Raw genomic sequence first — 21,649 nt, 5'->3', positions numbered from 1 at the left:
TCTACAACAAATACGAAGGAATGGAGAATAAGTAAAAGAAATAAAAAAAATGCAAAAGAAAAAAATATAAAAGAAAAATAAATAAACAGATGTTCTTCGACCAACACTGGCTAAATATATTTAAAACGCACAACGTTTCGGCTTAATTTAAAGCCCTTCTCAAGTGCATACCAATCAACATCATTTTTGTTTGAAAATGATATATGATAATTTAACAAAGGTAATGGGGTAACACATCCGCACCACACGAGTCTTAGATCAGAACTCTGACTATCGGACTATCGAATATTGAATTGGAAAACAATAATTCTTTAAGTTTTTTAGACACTTTAATCATTCGCGATGGTGAACGTTTAATAACCAACTGGTATCGCAAACCCACCTATTCTGGACGATATATAAATTATTATTCCAGTCACCCATTAAAATACAAGATTAGTGTTGTCAGTGGGTTGGTTGACAGAGCCATAAAGGTGTCTGACAAGAGATTTCATTCAGATACTTTGGAGATTGTTCGTTCTATCTTTTCTAACTGTTATTTTATGGAATTTGTCAACAGACACATTGTAGCACGTTTGAGGGTGATTAATTATAAGAAGGATTCTGCTATCAATGATGACATGTCTAATAATAAGATTATAAGTATACCATATGTGAAGGGATTAAGTGACAATATTGATAGATTTTTGAAACGCTTTAATCTAAATGTAGTATATTCGGTTCCTAAGAAACTCGATTGTATTATAAAACGCGGCAAAGACAAGTTGATAAATGCTCAACAAACTGATGTTGTATACCAGATCAACTGTTTAGATTGTGATAGTTGTTATATTGGCCAGACAAGGAGACACTTAAGCACCCGCACTAACGAACACCAATCCAATGTTAAAAAGCAAGATAGTATGCAGTCAGTTGTTAGCAAACATCGAATTAATAATAACCACGAATTCGATTGGAATAATGTTAAAATCTTACATAGGGAAACTCACAATAGAAAGCGTGAGGTGGCAGAGATGTTTTTCATTAAATAGGATAACAACACTATTAACCTCCAGGTTGACACGGAAAGTTGGCCATGTATTTACGAACCGTTATTGAAAAACACCTAACGTTCCTCTCTTTCACCTCACTCTTTCGTCGACCTTCGCTGAGTATTGACATGTATCTTTCAAGATGTGTGTGTATCTCTGTTCTTTGTTAATGGTCATTTTCTGCCAGTGAGTAGACTTTATTTTTACTTTGTATGAGTTTCATGGTTCTTATTTTACATTATAATCGACATTTTTCTTTTTCTTATATATTTTTTTTTCTTTTGCATTTTTTTTATTTCTTTTACTTATTCTCCATTCCTTCGTATTTGTTGTAGAAAGTGACTTATATTATCGACTTTTGTTGACACTTGAAAAGGGCCGGAAGACCGGCCGAAACGTTATGTAACTAAGTTGCTAAGTAAAATTGCCAGCTTGGTCATTATAACAAGTTATTCTTTTATTGAATTATTCTGGCGGGTTAATCTATTACACTGACAAGGGACCTGTCACGACTGTCTAAAACCGATTTGGTTCTCCTTAAAATATGTTATTAAGTATAAAAATCTAAGAGACACGTATTTTTTTATACGTGCCCAATCTCACTTTTAAGGGGTAAAACACCCCCTGAAAGGTTCGGCATATTTACTTTTTAGAGAATATCTTCGAAACCGTGAGAGGTACAAAACAATGTTTTAGATAAAAGTTTAATGGGAAATAACGTTGTTGAAAATGATGTAATCAAATTTTGCAAAAATTTAATATTTTGCAAAATACCCCTACCACCATTCCTTATTTTTACCCCTTAAAAGTGAGATTGAGCACGTATAAAAAAATACGTGTTTCTTAGATTTTTATACTTAATAACATATTTCAAGGAGAATCAAATCGGTTTCGGACAGTCGTGACAAGTCCTTTGTGAGTTGAATATTTTTTTATATATATTATAAATTGGGTTGAACAGAAAGTTTATTCTGTTTGTAAGTAAGGATTCTGGATAGAGAGATAGATGTATCTAATTTTATTCAAGTGGCTTCAAGCAGATAATATTTGATACATGACAAATTGACACGCATTTAAAAACAAGAGTAAAGATTGTTTGATGTATTTAGCATCAATTTAAAAATGGAGAATAATAACATGTATTTCCGAGAGAGATATCTCACACTTTTTTACTTTAAAACCGACAAGAATAAACTCAAACCTCAGAAAAGGATTTGTGTAAAGAGGATATGATAAATGAACGAACGTGCCGTGCGGGGATGTAGGTGAAGGGTGCTTCGCTGAAGGCCATCGCATGAAAAGTCGAAAATATAGACCTCATTGAACCAATGTAGAATCGATGACTCGATAGTCTTTGGGTGGACCGGGTAAGGCAGGTGGAGGGGCTTCACTTTTGGCTCTCGCCGAAAAAAAAAATAAACCAACTCCAGAGGGACTATCCTGCTCGCAGTGGACCTCGATTGGTGTGGAATATCCAAGACACGAACCTCGTCGAACCCATGCGGAATCATTTACTAATCATTACACTTTCTTTATTAATAACTTTTTAATAAACAATGACGACATATTTAAAAAGTATTGAAATCGGGAGGTAGTCTACTACTAGTAGTTCGTATTACTGAATAATTACCGAAAAAATTTGATGAACCTAATTTCTGTATGCGCTTCATTAAAGGAACACAACAAAAACAAATTATTTTTAAAACGAATCATTACCGATGATGAAAAGTGGATTCTTTACAACAATGTAAAGCACAAGAGATCGTAAGGTAAGCAAGATAAACGGTTCGGAAAACAGGATTTTATCCGAAGAAAATGATGCTTTGCATGTGATGGAATTGGAAAGAAAACTTGTATAAACGATTAAGTCAAATGTGTACTGCTCACAATTGGACTGATTAAAACTAACAATCGAAGAAAAACGTTCCGAATTGATCAATTATGAGAACGTATCGTCCACCATGACAACACAAGTTGTCCATGTCCACATGTTTCTTTGACCAGTAAAAATTGATGCAGCTTGGTTAAGATATCCTATTTCATCCACCGTATTTCTCGAAATCTTTCATCCTCAGATTATCATTTGTTTTGGTCTTTTTAGAACTCTCTTATCACAATTCTGGAAAGAACTTCGATTTCTCGGAAGCATGCAAAAACTACCTTGAGCAGTGTTTTGCCCAGAACATTTTTACATAGACGCAATCATGAAACTGCTTCAAAGATGACAAAGATCATCAAACAAATGGTGCATATATTGATGAATAAAGTTATATCGAAATATAAAAAAAATCATCTTTCAAGTTTGCCTAAAGAACGGAACAAACTTTCCGTTCAACCCAATATATTTTTTTCAATAGTTTAGGAAAATGATTAAAAATTGAATCACATTTCCGCCCTATGGTCATACTGAAGTATTGATATTATTATTATAAAATCTTCGAAATATCATATGTATAATATAATATAATATATTAAATAGGGTAAGCAATACAGTGATTGACAAGGGTACAGTGATTGACATTCTGTCATATTTGTATCCATAGCAAACGAATTGCTTGTCGCATAATTAATTGCAAGGTATTGAGGAAGAGAGGAAACCTTTAATAAGCTATCGGAATTTTCGCAGTGCGCTTGTTTAATTTAATCGGAAACATCACCCGACATACATAGCGTTGTCGAAAACGTTGTCAAAAACATTGTTTAATAGTTACATCGCTTAGCAGATCAAGTAAGAATATTCTCATAGAAATATGTTTCTCATACGAACTGTATGCATAAGTTCGCCGCAATTTTGCCTCAACATGATCAAGTGTTGTTAGATACATGCTTCCCGCTCTTATTTGAATCATTGTTGTGTTAATATCTGAAGGTAAGATATCAATTATTGAACCATCTATCATACATGGTTGAGTGATTGACATGTAGCTTATAGTATTTAAATATCTGAATGTTGAAACTACATTTTCACATGTTTACATCACTGAGGATCGGCTGGACAGTCAATTGAAATCGATTGTTGACATTAATACCAATGTTAAATGTTAAAAAAAGCATTTCTCTCTTTCATGTTTAACATGTCATTAACATATTCACTGCCATTATCATCACCGTTGACCAACACTGAACTTTATATTTATGTCTTCTCTATTATTGATGGTTGTCATCCAATATGTTAATGAATATGTTAATGAATATGTTCGTAAAATATTTCAATCACTTAGGCTTACAAGATTATAACTGTTTAGTAATAATGAAAACATGTAAGGAATAACTTACAAAAACAAATTAATATTTTCATTTCTTAACATTTTCTTTATAGTCAGCAATAACAATTTACTGAAAAGAGTTAAGGGAATTCTGGAGTCGTCTGTATTACCCTAAATTTGTGAACACTAATCTTTTTATTGATTGCATAGAATAAAAAATCCTTTTCCATGATTAAAGTATAGGTAAATAAATACTAATGGACTAATGGAGTTTATGTGAAAAACGAGAAAAAGTTTTAAAATTATAGTTTTCTTCTCGGCTTATTGTCTGACCACAACAATTTTACATTTCGTACGTACAAAATAGGGTGGCTCCCAACTCGGAACAGAATGAAGGAACATGAGGATGCTTTTAGAAATGTATTTAGAAGCATAGTAAAAAAGATAAGTGTTTATAAAACTTTTGTGAATGTGAAATCGTGACCAAGAGTAAAACAGAGCACAAGATTAGGTTCTTGATATCGTGCAAAAGGATTGCTCATTCTGCGCAACCAATAAAATGATTTATTAAAAAAAGTTATTTACTCCGTCGGTAATATCCCTTAATATCCCTTAAAGGGATTCTGGAGTCGTCTGTATTACCGACGGAATCGGTGATTTTCCTGCACACTAATCTTTTTATTAGTTGCACAGAATAATAATTCCTTCTCCATTATTAAAGTACACACAGTAATGAACTGTAAGCTGGTCGATTTTATCTTAAAAACAAGGAAAAATTAGAAAATTACAGTTTTGTTATCGGCTTGTGACATAACCTCAAAACACATATTTGCTTAATATTTTTGTTTTGCAGTTTGTACGCCTAAAGTAAGACCAGCTTACATTCAGGACAGGATCGAGGAATATTATGGAATTTTTAAAAATGAGTTTAAAAGCCTAATAAAAAAGATTAACGTGCAGGAAAATTTTGTGCATATGAATTGTGAAAAATGCAGTGAAAAATCGAGGTAAAGGATAAAACAGAGCACAAGATTAGTTCCTTGATATCGTGCAAACGGATTTCTTTCATCGTGCAAGAGGATTTTTCATTCTGCGCAATCAATAAAAAGATTTCATTAAAAAATGTCATTTACTACGTCGGTAATACAGACGACTCCAGGGCCGGTATTCATAGTCGGATCTTATATTTAAGACCGTCTTAAGTGTATCTTCAGATACTCCGTAGCCAATGAAATGATCTATACAATATCTGCAGATAAACTTAAGACGGTCTTAAATATAAGATCCGACTATGAAATGACTATGAATACCGGCCCAGGATCCCCTTAAGATTAATATAATACTAGTTCAATATTTTGACAAGTAATATTTACTAAAAGATTGCTAAAATATGCGATATTTATCGTTTAATTTTATTATACATGAATATGTCAATCACTATCACAAGAGTGTCAATCACTGTGTCACATATGTCAATGACTATGATTTTTGCTTATGTAGTTTGATAATTTTTTTCAACAGAATAAATTTTTGTTTTTCAATCTAATTGCATATTATTGTATCTTGGAACTTTTCTTAACAATAAAAAATAAATGACATCGCGCAATGTTATTTTAGCTCATAGATAAAAAGGTTCAAATTCAAATGTTTTCTAAAACTGTCAATCACTGTACCGCTTACCTTATATAATATATAATATATTAAATTATTCTTTATACAGAATGTCCTAAGAGGAAAAGCCATTACTTTTTAATATTATGATATCAGCAGTAATTTTAAGCAAAAATGTACGTTCATATGTACGTGTTCTATTCTATAAATTTCAGTTTTCAAGATTATTTAAATTTTACATGCAATATTGGTACTACGCCTGCTGGCCATTGTTTGCCTTCCCTCCCACCGCACTGTGCTACTTTGTGAAACATGTGAATGTTATTAAAAATGTCGTATATCTTTAGAAATTTCGAATATGCAAATATGATGATGCACAAATTTTACGGTATAGTGTATATTAGGGTGGGCCGAAAAATGAAAATATTTTTTGATCGAATTGTAATAGTGTGGAAAACTTGCCCACTTATACCAGTAATACCTGTACAAAAATTCAACTCGATCGGATAATATCTTCTGTTCTGAACCTGAGCTTGAAGTTTCGATATTTTAGCCGAAAACACCGAAATGTACGTTATAACAACACCGTCTTGTTTATCACTACTATTGCGTTCCGAGGCTTGTAATACGACGCAGAGTCATTATTTTGTACTCCTAATTTGAGTTAAAGCCCTCGTTAAGCTCAGAACCGGAGAAGAGAAGGACGAACGAAATACCAAAAATGAGCATTTTGACTATATTATACATGTGCAGCTCCTTGCTCACTCGAACAATCGCAAATGACCCAGAACCCACCACGTGGAGGTGGCTGCACTTCGGGTTCCTTCCAAGCCCTACCCAACCACTCAACCATATACGGCTTCCCGGATTATTCAGTGCTGCTCTATCATACTTACATAATCTGACTTTGTTTTGAAATGTGGCAAAGCCTGTCTCGACAATAGAGTTGACCATATGAATCGATCTTGAGAGTTCTTGCTACATATTTTGGCCGATGCCTCTGTGACAAGCTTTACAATTCGTTCGACTGCTACTGTGCAATGAAGAGCTTGTAGGAAAGCTGTCTGACAAGGATGTTCAACACTGGGACTTCTGCGAGTTTCCCTGTCACACAGTAGCAGTCGAACGAGTTGTAAAGCTTGTCACAGAGGCATCGGCCAAAATATGCGGCAAGAACTCTCGAGATCGATTCATACGGTCAACTCTATTGTCGAGACAGGCTTTGCCACATTTCAAAACAAAGTCAGATTATGTAAGTATGATAGAGCAGCACTGAATAATCCGGGAAGCCGTATATGGTTGAGTGGTTGGGTAGGGCTTGGAAGGAACCCGAAGTGCAGCCACCTCCACGTGGTGGGTTCTGGGTCATTTGCGATTGTTCGAGTGAGCAAGGAGCTGCACATGTATAATATAGTCAAAATGCTCATTTTTGGTATTTCGTTCGTCCTTCTCTTCTCCGGTTCTGAGCTTAACGAGGGCTTTAACTCAAATTAGGAGTACAAAATAATGACTCTGCGTCGTATTACAAGCCTCGGAACGCAATAGTAGTGATAAACAAGACGGTGTTGTTATAACGTACATTTCGGTGTTTTCGGCTAAAATATCGAAACTTCAAGCTCAGGTTCAGAACAGAAGATATTATCCGATCGAGTTGAATTTTTGCACAGGTATTACTGGTATAAGTGGGCAAGTTTTCCACACTATTACAATTCGATCAAAAAATATTTTCATTTTTCGACCCACCTTAGTGTATATGGTAGTATAGTGTCCTGTGTGCTACGGTTGAAAAATACCGTTCACATTTTCTTATGGGCAGAATTCCGCATCGTAAAATATTCTCCAAGGTTTTTAATATATTACGTAAAAATGGTACGCTTCTCATGTTTCATATAAACCAAAACAAAATGTGGAGGAATCTCGGAAACCGTTTGGAATAGAACACACGTTTGTTTGAATATTTGTGCTTAAAATGATACCATCATTTTCCAGAATATTGACATTTTCTTCTGGGACATCTTGTACATTATGAATATAAAACGAGAATTTAAAAAAATATAATTCAGACCTACACCTAATATTGGACGTTTTCCAGCTAGAACACGCTACATTGTACTGTCTTACATCGCGTAAAATTTTTGCTAGTTGAAATGTAAGTTTAATTTCTGAAAATCTTAGTAGAGAACAATTATTGCTTTTCTATTTTTATTATTATAAGTATGACAAATTTTGGAATTACAATATATTTTCATATATCTTCAATAAAAAAAGGGAAAAAAAAATAGAAAGAAGAAGAGTAGAAAAGTATAAATTTACTATTATCGTAACAATGAAAAATATTATTATAATCAATAATTTTTATACACTTCATCTTTTAATGAGGATATATTTCTATTTTGGATTAATTTTAGTGCATGTTAATTTAATGTTTGCACATGACTTCTGAAAAAATATAATAGAATATATAATAAATTTGTATAATTTAATAATTTGATAAGTAATAAAACTTTTATTCCATGTTTTTTGTTGTATTGTACTCTTTCTTAATATCTTGCCATTAAAATAGTGCCACTAAAATACTTCCAAAATAGAATTTATTGAATAGAATCTACAGAGTTTCACAGCTTTTTAAGTTTCTAATTCTCTTTCTCCTTGATCCAAAATTATAGGTATTATCATTATTTGTAGGTTATGTTGAAAAATTATAATCACAGTTTATTATATTACATATTAGATTGTTTTTAATGTTAGCAACACTGAGACATTTATACGCTTTTATTTCAGTTTTTACTGTGTCGAGCAGTGTGACATTGTGTCACAACAAGCAACATTCCGTTTTGGACAAAGTGTTGCATTGTGTCATTTGTGTAATTTGCTGGAAAAGGCCCATTATTAGAGTATGAGACATCAAATTAAAATAGCATGACAAAATAAGTTTCTATATCATTTAAATATGAATAGTTTTGGAAACATTTGTTTATATTTGTTATAGTGTCATTCATCGACGTATAATATGGACTACGCGTAGGCAGAGAAAACATGTCAGGCCGAAAGAAAGAGATAGCGACTGGTAACGACTAAGCGCTGTCTCTTTCTAACCAGTAGCGTAATAGAGAATAGAAAAAGAGAACAATTGGCTGTCATTTCGTTCCCTCTTCGTCTAACCTAACCTAAATCGAGGGACACTTTTTCATGGCTTCCATGTACGGATCGCGCAGTCCATACTATATGTCGATGGTATCATCGTTTATACCTTGATATTATCTTCAATTTCTTTCTCCATGCCCTCCCAATACACTCCTCCATCGCTGGTAGATGCCACATTGGTGAAAATGGTATTTTTGAAGATTGTTTTCATAGCATTAGGATTCGTGGCTGAACTTGTACCGGGTGCAACACCAAAGAATCCGTTCTCGGGATTAATAGCACGTAAGTTTCCTTTATTATCAAATTTCATCCATGCAATGTCATCCCCTACACACTCGATTTTATAACCCGGTAAAGTAGGTAGCATCATGGCCAAATTTGTTTTACCACAGGCACTTGGAAAGGCGGCGGCGATGTAACGTTTCTTGCCTTTAGGATTTGTGATGCCCAGTATCTGAAATGGATAGAAATAAACTCTAATTTATTTGCAATACATAAATAAATAGATAAATATTTAAAAAATTTGGAGTATTGAACTTTCTTTCTAATAAATTACATATATAAAGATAAATGAAAAAAAATAATATAAAGAAAGTACCAGCATATGTTCGGCGAGCCAGCCTTCCTTTTTGGCTATTGTTGAACCAATACGTAGTGCGAAACATTTTTTTCCCAGCAGAGAATTTCCACCATAGCCACTTCCATAAGATACAATTTCATTTTTTGCAGGATTATGAAGGATAATTGTTCTCTCGGGATCACATGGCCACGACTGGTTTACTTCAAGTTTTGAATCGTATCTCGGTACGCCCACGGAATGTAAACATTTGACAAAATCATCATTTCTCAAAGCTTCGAGCACGTTTCTTCCCATTCTGGTCATGATTCTCATGGAGCAAACTACATAAGCTGAATCAGTAATTTCTATACCAATTTTTGAGAGTGGGGAGCCTACAGGTCCCATACTGAAGGGAATCACGTACATAGTGCGTCCTATATCACAAAAATATAGTATTACAATCATACAAGACTAAACAATTTTTCATTATTAATAATAATAATAATATTAATGTATGCAAGAGTTTAAATTTTTTTCTTTATTGATTTAGAAAGTTATTTAAAATTGGAATATATCCGTACTTCCAAACATTGAAAGTCTTAATATAAAAATCTTGTTAATGTAAAAGTGTTAATATGAGTATTAAGATAAAAGAAAAATATCATAGATACAGTCTGTCGAGACTATAGCGCGATTAAAAAACTTTTTCTGGAATACCATTTCTTGATGAGTGGTTGCGTTATGAAGCTTAACATAATAAAGCTTGACATTTCAGGCATGATCAAAACTCTATACAAAGCTGCTGGATTTCAAAATATGAAACGGCAATGTCAACTTATAAATTATATGATTTGTATGAATTTATATGACAATTACTCCAGCAGCGCCAAGTTTTTTGCATTAAAAATTTTGTACTTATTACATTAAAAAAAAATATATCTTTTATAAATATTACAATTATTTGTGATTCAAGATAACAAATTTCAGATGTTTTGTATGAAAATTGGTATTCACAGTTGGCGGCATTTTGTGATATCATTATTTTTGTAGAAACTGTATTTGATAAGAACATTAATAAAATATAATTATGTTATATCTTATCCATAATCGAAATAATATGTTGATACTGCAACTTTTTGTGTTAAAACGATGTTATATTATACTTTTTTTAATAAAATCAATTAGCGCGTGCATTTGGCGTCTTTTTTGTACCTTTGTTTTGAAAAAGTAAGTTTTGTACAGATATCACAACTTTTTTAGTATATCACTGTGTTTCATATATGAATATTTAGATTAAAAATTTAATAAGTAGAAATATAATTTGCGTAAAAAATGAAAAATCTAGAAATGCAATAAGTGATACTAGCTAGGTTTGAACGCTAGATGAACGAATATTATAACAGATTCTCGCATTAGACACCAAATATTCTTATTATATATTTTGTAACGTATTCAATTACAGATCATAAACAATATTATATGCATAATAGTAATATATACCATAGGGTATAACTTAAAAAGTGCTCACTAAGTCCATAGTGTTATTTCTGATGAAAACTCGAGTCGAAAAGTCCTGAACCATTTTTTTCTATAATGCTTAATAAAGCAGTAATTATTGAGTAAAGTAAATCCAATCAACGCCGTTCTGTAAAAGTATATTTATTATTACTCTTTGGCCGATATTCATTTTTTGATTCTGCTTTAAGACCATCTGAAGTACAATCATACGATATTTGAAACCAATCACACAGTCGTATTAGCATCTTAAGACATTACTTCAGATCGTCTGGAAATAAGAACGGACTATGAATACTAGCCTTTGATATTAAAAAATAAAGGACATAATAATATTAAGCAGATATTTTGATACGAATAAATAGTTTAATACATAGAGATATATTTATTAATACAAATAAGTGTTTTTTTCAAAGTACTTGGCGCTGCTAAACCGAATCATTATATTAATTTCCTCATTCTCTTTCTTTCTCTCTTGTGAATGCGTGCATGTGTGCGTATGTGTGTGACATTAGAATTAAGCATAGAATAAGTTTAACTACATTTGTACATACATGTATTTCAGCGAGTTGTTATATAATTTAGAGTTTAAGGAAATTATTGTAATCTTTAGATTATTTAAATACTAAGACAATTTTTTATTCGGTTTAGCAGCGCCAAGTACTTTGAAAAAAACACTTATTTGTATTAATAAATATATTTCTATGTATTAAACTATTTATTCGTATCAAAATATCTGCTTAATATTATTATGTCCTTTATTTTTTAATATCAAAGTATAGTATTCATAGTCCGTTCTTATTTCCAAACGATCTGAAGTAATGTCTTAAGATGCTAATACGACTGTGTGATTGGTTTCAAATATCGTATGATTGTACTTCAGATGGTCTTAAATCAGAATCAAAAAATGAATATCGGCCAAAGAGTAATAATAAATAGATTTTCTGGTTTGCATAAATACCCATTGTAGTTGGCGCAATTTGTTCATATCATTAGTTTTGTAGAGTCCTTTTTTGAAAGAACTTGAGGCGCGTATACTTGGCGCTTTTTTTGTACCTTTTTTAAAAAGGTAATTTTGTTGTGATTTCACACGTTTTGTAGTGTGAAGTATGTTATTCTTTTTTATAATATATGAGGAGATGAAAGCCATAGTTCTGTCACTCAAGGTTTTTAAAAGTATTAACTTACATGTTTATAAAATATAAAATTATATTAAGTATATTTATGCACAGAAGTTAATATATGAAAGAAAAAAGAGTTTACCCCCGTCGTTTTTTATTTCGTTTAATAAATAAATATAAATATACATTCTGTAAAAAAAGTATCCGGAATTAATTAATCAACGTCGTCGTTGTCGTCATCGTCGTCGTCGTCGTCGACGACGTGGTCCTCTCACTCACGCCCTCTCGCTCTCTCATTCACTCGCTCTCTCGCCCTCTCGCTCTCTTATTCACTCGCTCTCTCGCTCTCTCACTTACTCGTTCTCTCGCAAATATATCTTTTCTCACTCCAACTTCTTGCACTACATCGCGTCGTACACTTGTCGTACACCGACCGGCGGAGATGCTGTCCGTATATCCGTGTGACTTACACATGACGGTCGGGTCGATAAGTTAGAGTTTTCTAATGTAGAACCTCACATATGATCGTTATGTGTGAGTCACATGGATATACCGACATCATGAGATCAGCGCTGCTGCCACCTATCGGAGCAAAACTGTACTGTACAAACGACGATGATAATAATGATGACGACGACGTTTCTTAATCGAAAATTTGCCAATTTCAGACTTGCATCGCAATATCTCCGCTCGTAGGGCACGTAGGAGAAAAATGAAAACACTTTTATTACATAATTCGACAGCAAGATATCCATTGAGCCTACTTAGAAGTTGATCGGATCAGCCGTTACTGAGATCCGATAATCTAAGCGTCTCTGAAAACGTCGCGTCGCGTAATAGTACACGGTCGGTCTCGCTGCGCGTATACTTGGCGCGAGACACTACCGTGTCTCTTGAACGTCTGTGAGTCACACAGACTGTCTTAAAGAGATCCTGGAGTCGTCTGTTTTACCATGAGCTTTCTTCCAATCAAACTTTTTTTGGTTGCATAAAACAAATCTTTTTTCACAATTACAATACACATAAAAATGTTTGTCAATGACTTAATGTTAAAAACGGAAAAAACTTTCGAAAATTACAGTTTTATTATCGATTTGTGGCTTACCCCGTATGATATTTAATATGCTTATAATATATAAGTTATGCAGTTTGTACGTACAAAATCAGTAGCTATTGACAAAGAGACAGAAGGAAAGAATATAAGGAAGCTTTTAAAAGAGACTTCAGAAATCTAATAAAAAAGTTTGATTGGAATAAAAATTTTAAGCATATATACATCTCTAAAATCGTGACCAAGAGTAAAACAGAGCACAAGATTAGTTTCTTGATATCGTGCAAACGGATTTTTCACTCTGCCCAACCAATGAAAAGATCTATTTAAAAAACTCATTCAGTCCGTCGGTAATACAAACTCCAGGATCCCCTTAATAGCATGAATGCAGCGCCGGAGTACTTACGCACACTACCAGGCGCGCGACTCACTGACGCGGCTGCTGCTCTCTCGCGGCAAAAGATTGTACTGGACACTTAGAAAAGATATGTAATTTCGGAGGTTTCGACTTTGCGTCATAATATCTCCACTCGTAGAGCAAAAATAAACACAGTTGAGTTAAGAAAAGTGACCCTCAGCTATCGATTAAGCTTATTCCGAACTTGATCTGTTCAGTCGTTACTGAGATCTCATAATTGACGGTATGCCCAACTAGGCATTTCACGTATCACTGTTGATCATTTGACATTAAATGTGACAGTACTTTATTGAAAAAAAAACACTATAAGTATGTAGTGATAATGATTTTTTGGATCGTTTCAACATTTTAGATAGTATGTTCAATTTCGTGACGGTAGGGAGGATATCGCAGGCACTCCACAGGCACCGCCACCAAAACCAAGTCGTAATATGTAATTCCGAAAACGTGCACAAAGTATTTGAAATTCTTCAATCGGATCGCTGGATTGTCTGAATTGAAGCGTCTGATCGTCTGATTTTGGAAATAGTCAGAAGCTACACGAAATCAGACGAACATTAGGGACTGTTTAAACACTGTGATACCGAAGAAATCGGATATAATAATCTTAAGGTTTGTTCTTTTTCGCTGCACTTCTGAACTAGTGCAATAAGTTAGAATGAAATAAATATACTTTCTTTCACTCTAACCTAACTTATTACACTAGTTCAGAAGTGCAGCGAAAAAGAACAAACCTTAAAATTATATCCGATTTCTTCAGTATCACAGTGTTCAAACATTTTCCATATTTACCTGATTTGGTTTGTGTGACTTCTGGTTATTTCCAAAACTCAAGTTGGCGATAAAAGGAAAGCGTTACGATATCATTTAGGACATTTAAAGGGCTACAATCGTTTTGGAGGTAATTCCAAAAACGGAGAGTGAGGGTTTCAAAAAACTTTTTATTCACTTCCAGCATTGCATTGACTCTGAAGAAGTGTATTTTGAATGAAAAAACTATTACAAAAACAACAAATATTTGACGTGTTGTATTTTTTTCGGTATCAGTCGCATTAGAGACTCGACAGACCTTCTATATAATAATTAAATTATTGTTTACATATTACGAAAATAGAGTAGAAATTTTCAAGAAAAAGGTAAAACTTGTAAAGTGCTTACAAAAGTTCGTAAAATATTTAAATCATTTTACTTTCTTCTGTATCTTTCACATTACTTTCAAATGGCTACTGTTAATACATTGTTGACGGTACTGCGAAACGAATCAAGACTCAGTTCCCGCACATTTTCGGTATATATGTGAAATATAAATAAGAAAAACGCCGATTCGCGTCTCCCGTCTTCAATGTTTGACAAATGAAAAACGCCGATTCACGTCTCCCGTCAACAATGTGTTAATTACTTTCAAATGGATACTGTTAATTCATTAATTCCAAGCTGTCTTGCGAATTTTTTTAATGTTTGAGACGAGATTTTGTTGAGCAATGCTTCTAATTCCATTGTGACCCTGCTTCTATTTGTGACTTTACGAACTTTTGTCAGCATCTATGTACTTATATGTATATATGGCTAATATCTGAGAATTGAAAATATATTATAAGAAAATGGAAGATAATATATTATATATTATAAAAATTCTACTAACCTTTCATACAACCTGGAAAACGTTCCAAAATAGCTCGTTCCATATCATTCAAGGAAATCCAGTTTCCAAGTTCTCCACTTATACCTTTACGTGGTGTAGGGACAGTATCACTCTTTACAGTTGTGCTAATAAAGGTACATTTCTCGACTCGTGCCACATCCGCGGGATTAGTATTCGCCAACCAGCTATTTATGTATATATATATATATATATATTTATTTATTATATATATTATATATTTTAAAAAATAATATAATATAATATATAATACTCTATGTAATTAAGTGCTTTCCCCGGGGAAGGGGGAGGACGAGAAAAAAGAGTGGAAGAGTGGGGGAGAGAAGGACTCAATTGCTGATTGAGCCTTTTCGGATTTAGAGGTAAAAGACTCTGATCGTCACTCTTCGACACGTGCATCATTTGTTTATATTAGAGCAATAATGAAATGAGCGTTTTAATTTTTTTATATCTAAAGTTAATTCTGTTAATGACATAATTTAACAAAAGAAGAATTATATAAAAGTAACTTTATTTCTTTTTATTAAACATTATTAGAAGATATATTTTGATGATGTAAAACGCTCATTTCATCATTGCTCTAATATAAACAACAATCACATTCCTTTGTATTCTCCCCCCCTCTCTCTCTCCCTCTGCTCCTTCTCTCTTCTACTCTTCCACTCCTTCCATTATCCGCATTCTCACTTTCTCCCATTCCATCTTTCTTTCGTTTCTCCCTTCCATCCTTTCCCTTCCCCCTTCTCCAATTTACCGTTTCCTGCTAACTCTCTTCTCCTTTCCTTCCTTTCCCCCCGCATCTTTCTCAAGTATGTTCTCACGTTTCCGTTTCTGCCCCACATAACCTACATTTCCTTTTTTTCCTCTTCCCAATATTTTCTCTCTCTTATTTCACTTGCTAACCTGAGCGTGTGTGTTAAACACAAAATATACAAACGATAAAACTTACCAGTTTTCATATTTAGACAAATTTTTAATAGTTCCATTTTTCTGAAGAGTTTTTAACATTTGCATATATTCAGCGTCTGTACCATTACAGATATAAATATCATTAGGGCAGCATAAGGAGGCACATTCCTCGATATAATGGCGCAGTTTCGGTGAAATCTCTACTGCGCATGTATTTAATAGTGGTATTTTTCCAATGTAATCGTACCCATTTTTGGTTGATGGATTTTTTGCTGCGTGAGTTACAATAAATCTCGGAATTCTGAAAAGTATGTAATTTAATAAAAACATGGAAGTAATATTATAATAAAAATTTTATATAAAGTATCATGAGCAGAAACATTTAAATGTACAAATAAAGCACAACATTAAGGGGATCCTGGAGTTGTCTGTAATTATTAGATTTTGCATTTAATTTTTATAATCATGTTTGATTATGTAACTCTTTGTAATATTTTACATACGTATCCATAGATATATATTTTTATAAAGATAAATTTATATATATATATAAATATATATATAAATATAAATATATATATGGATAAAAAAATAAGGAATTTTAAATATTATTTAAATACTATTGCTGGTCAACGATTTGATCATATAAATACCTGACCATTTAAATGATTGCAAAACAATAGATCTTGCTCGGTTTCTTGCACACAACTTTCTCAAGTACGCGTCAAGTATAAATTCTGAATGTTCAAATTTATTCCAAAGTTGGAATTGGTTAGTCAAAATGTTCAGTACAATTTTCAATTTTTGAAATCACTTTATATCTAATACAAACAATAATGTTAATGTTTATACGCAACATTAACCGGTTTAGTAACAACCGCTGTTCTAACTGGTGTTAAGGGGATCCTGGAGTCATGTTATTATCGGCGAAATTGACGATCTTATTGTACTAATTACTCTTTAATGATTGTATAGAATTAAAAATCCTTCTCCACGATTTAAGTATACAAAGAAATATACCTTGCGAAACTCGACTTTATGTTAAAAACGACAAAAACAAAAAAAATTTTTTCTTTGTCGTTTTTAACATAAAGTCGAGTTTCGCAAGGTATATTTCTTTGTATACTTAAATCGTGGAGAAGGATTTTTAATTCTATACAATCATTAAAGAGTAATTAGTACAATAAGATCGTCAATTTCGCCGGTAATAACACGACTCCAGGATCTCCTTAAATGCCGTATAAACAATGCTTTACGCCAATGTTATTGTACCAGTTGCAATAATGCTATGCTAACGCTATAAATCCTTGCATGTAAACGATACTCATTGTCTATATCCTTGACAATGTCTTTTCTTTTATAAAATAAAGTATATATGTTTGTACATACTTGAAACATATTAGGTTATCACAAATTACAATTTAAATATTTACAAAATGTGAATATACAAAATAATTTAAGTTTTATCAAATATTGTTTTATAATAAATTAGAATATAAATAAATAAATAAAATATGTTTTCCCTTAAGGTTTTTTATTTAATTTTGCAATTTATATTTCGTAAAAACAACAATTAATACATACAATGCTTTTAATAATTTTAATAATAACTAATGTCTTATTAGGTTAGAGCAAAAATAATTGTGGTTTTCACTATTTAGCTTAAAAGCAAAACCCGCCCTTACTTTTGCATCAACCTAATAATTTATTGTTAATGTTATATTAAAATATGTTATATTAAATATGTTATATTAAAAACATATTTTGCTTATTTATTATTAAATAAACTATTTATTAGGTTGTAACCTATATTCATTTCGTTTTTTAATATTTTTAATAATATGGGTAACATATATTCATTACGAAAAACATTAAATAAGCGAGACGAATATATATTATAACCTAATATTTTTTATTTTATTTATTAATAAACGAACAAATCATCTGTTTCGTATTTTGTTTATTTATTAATATTTTTATTTTGTTCAGTAATATAAACAAATAAATAAACAAGTAAGCACATATATAAGAAATAAACAAACAATTATTAATAATCAGTATCAGAACTCAGCCCTGATGATGCAGACTGCAATGTTTGCGAAACATCGGCACAAAGCTATTAAGGAACGCAATATCTATCCGGAAGCCATCACTACTGACGAAACAATTATTGTATTAGCAAATAAATAAAATATCTTTTTAACAATACATTCAATACAAATTAATGTATTAATTGTTATTGAAATTAACACTTTATGTATTAATTACTGTTTTTAATGTATTTATTATTCTTTCTACAAAATATAAATTGCGTAATTATGTAAATGATATCGCAAGTAAAAATATATTTTGCTTATTTATTTATGTTCTGTTTCTTTATAAAACAATATTTTTTGTATAAGCTAAAATATTTCATATATATTCATAATATTCATTATATGTATTTATAATATATATTCAAGCAGTTCGTTTTAAGAAATAATATAAAATGAAAAATAAAAAGGAAGAACTTATTTTTTATTTTAATATATTTGTCTGCGACATCCTAGTGATGCTTGTAGATGATGCTGACGAGTGCCGGGATCAGAGAACCAAGTCATAAGCGCGAAAACTTATAGTCGTAGATTTGCGAAATCTTACCGAGAAATTATAGATAAAAACTGATTTGAAATAAACGATTGATTTGTTCGAATAGTGAAAACCAAATAAACAAGTCGATGATCTAAAACGATCTCACAAATAAAAATTTTGACAAATAACTCAGACACTCGACCGATGCTCGATCGGCTGTTTACTGTAATTCGATATCTAGAAAATGTTTGTTCGCTTGATTCGTATGAGCTGGCTGTTTGTCACCACGGCTACAAGAATTTTCTGTTTTATTTTCTGTAAGGTGTTTGTTATTGGATGATACAAAATAAATCTTGATAGTTGTTCTAATTCGAATAATATTAAAATAAAAAATTACTTTTTAGTTTTACATCTTTTACAGCTTTAGCTAGATAACTGTTATACAGTATTACTGTGTAGCCATCAGTTAATGTTTTTACATACTCATTAGAAAATTAAAAATATTGGAAACAAATCTGGAATATGTTTTGATCTTCCATTTAAACTCTAGAAGCTAATCTTCGGTGATTCGGTTTTTGGCATCAATTTGCTGTTAGACTACGGTACGGTACGCGGAGCATGCTCGGTTTCTGACATCAAGTTGCTGTCAAATCTCTACATGTCTATGTATGTCTACAGGCTTTGACAAAATACGAACTTATTGTGAATACAAATAGCACCGATTTCTGAGTAAAGGAGGAGGGTCAATAAGCACGTTTTTTTCTCCCCTCCGGATTAAAAAAAACAATTTTTTGTATTGTATGATCATTAGAAATGTTAAAAATAACATTTTTAATGTTATTGTTAAAAATAAATGTTAAAAATAACCATTAGATGAGAAAAAACTTGATCCATGTAGTAAAATTAATTATTAGTCTAGGTACACCACTATGGTACCTAAGTCCTCTTCATGACTAATAAGTGAACTAATAAAATATTTTCACTCATTAGAAAAATATTTAATTTTAAAAGGAAGTTATAAGACAACAAATATAAAAATCTAGTTCTGAATTAATTTACCGAATTAATTTACACATCTAATATATTAATATAATATATAGAATGATTCCTTGCGTATGTGCATACTGTGTACGTGCACAAATATAAAAAATATTAACTTTGGTTAATTTAGATACATTTTTCTGCCTTATGAAGTAATATGTTTTATATAATATAATATACTATTATATTTTTAAAAAATCTAATGGTACGAATTTCATTCGATGCAACAATTTATATTATAGTATTTGTATTATAGATAAGAAACAATGAAAATATTTAAAATTATTGTTGATGCCTTTTCATCGTTTACAAAAAAAGTCAAATAGATTCAGCTAAAACAGCTATTCATGAAAATCTAAATGCCAAATTACTGACATGATATTCATTGTTTTGTATCATAAAAATCTTTATTAATTCTAATTACTTCTTTTTATACGCAGTTTATGTTACATAGAAAAAATATAGTTCTTTGAAACTGCAAGTTATACATAATAACGACAATATAATAAGGAAAAAAAATTAAAGATATTTAACTTTTTGTAATTTCACCTTTTCTGCAAATATAACAGTACATTAACAAAATAGGTCTGTTATATTTAAATAAAGTTATTTTTTAAATAAGGAGCCAGCTTTTGTTGATCTTTTTCTAATTTTTTATACAATTAAGATAAAATAATTTAAAAATGCATATCTTATAATATATTTCGTTTTTACATTTTATATACGTTATGAGATATCCAGTAAAGCATCAATTTTTAAATTAGACTCTTAAAAAAATGATTGATGTATAAATATAGTTGCAGCATTTAAAACGAAAATCTATGTATTGTTATACTTATGGAAAAATACATTTATCGCTTGATTTCTTTCATTATTATAAATGTATAAAATATTAAATTGAAATAGTAACTCCTAAACGTTTTATTATGAGGTATTCCATATTTTACTAGAATATAATATAAGATATAACATGTAAAAAATAAAGTATTTAATGCAAAATTTGAGGCTTCCGTGCTATTGATTATTATATATAATTTGAGTTAGCTTTCAGATTAAAACCAAAGTGACAAGATAAATGGTTTCATCAAAAATTATAGTTAAATATTTTTGTATATAAAATTGAAACATTTTATTCTAATAAAAAAATTTATAGCTTTTGTTTTTAAAAAGGTATGTTTTTATTTTTCTATTCTGAAGAATTCTTGTGAAGAAATATGTAATTGATTTATCAGATTCAAATCAATTGTTTTCTAACTTTGTTCTACATTTAGCGCATAATAAATATTATTCTATAAATGGATAAAAATTCAAACTACATGATTTATTTTGATTTTCTCCTGATTTGTTTCTTTCTTTTTAGTATTTTTATATTAGCATAGCATTACTCTATTGCGAAATTATTATTTTTTCCATCAATGAATCAAAGTAAAGAGATACTCACTGTGAATGGTAGACATCGACAGCATGTGGCATTTTGTAGATATTTTTGCTGGCGAAAACGGATAATGGTAGAAAGTTCGTAGAACGGTTGTTGATCTTTGGAGCATAAGTCGAAATCAAATCGGTGCGTTGGAGAAGAGTGCCACTGAAGCAACGACAGTTGATGGAGAAAGTTCTATTGCTGGTAAACTGCTGTGAAATTCGCGTCAAGCCCTGCCAGCTGATACAGTGAGGTTTAGGCGGCATGTTCTCTTGTTCACTAAAACGCTTCTTTTATATGCGACAACTGAACGTACGGGCGAGCCCTAATGATTCCTCTATCCAATTGGTCGACGAGAAGAATCACCGTTGGACTTCCGGCTGATAGTGGGG

General features: G+C 31.5%; 1 protein-coding gene across 1 annotated transcript in view; it reads right to left on the bottom strand.

Moving 5' to 3' along the window:
* The window catches only part of LOC105280228 (phosphoenolpyruvate carboxykinase [GTP]), a 27,330-nt gene extending 5,681 nt beyond the window's left edge, over positions 1-21,649 (bottom strand). The window contains exons 1-5 of the mRNA XM_026974577.1: positions 21,279-21,649; positions 16,266-16,526; positions 15,299-15,483; positions 9,591-9,985; positions 9,099-9,446 (exon numbers count right to left, since the gene is read on the bottom strand). Of these exons, the coding sequence (XP_026830378.1) occupies positions 9,099-9,446; positions 9,591-9,985; positions 15,299-15,483; positions 16,266-16,526; positions 21,279-21,523 (1,434 nt within the window). The 5' untranslated portion in view covers positions 21,524-21,649. The remainder of the gene's footprint in view (positions 1-9,098; positions 9,447-9,590; positions 9,986-15,298; positions 15,484-16,265; positions 16,527-21,278) is intronic.

The sequence above is a fragment of the Ooceraea biroi genome, chromosome 13 (genome assembly GCF_003672135.1).
Source record: "Ooceraea biroi isolate clonal line C1 chromosome 13, Obir_v5.4, whole genome shotgun sequence".
In the NCBI taxonomy this organism is placed as follows: Eukaryota; Metazoa; Arthropoda; class Insecta; order Hymenoptera; family Formicidae; genus Ooceraea; species Ooceraea biroi.
This window is presented reverse-complemented; position numbering and strand designations above follow the sequence as displayed.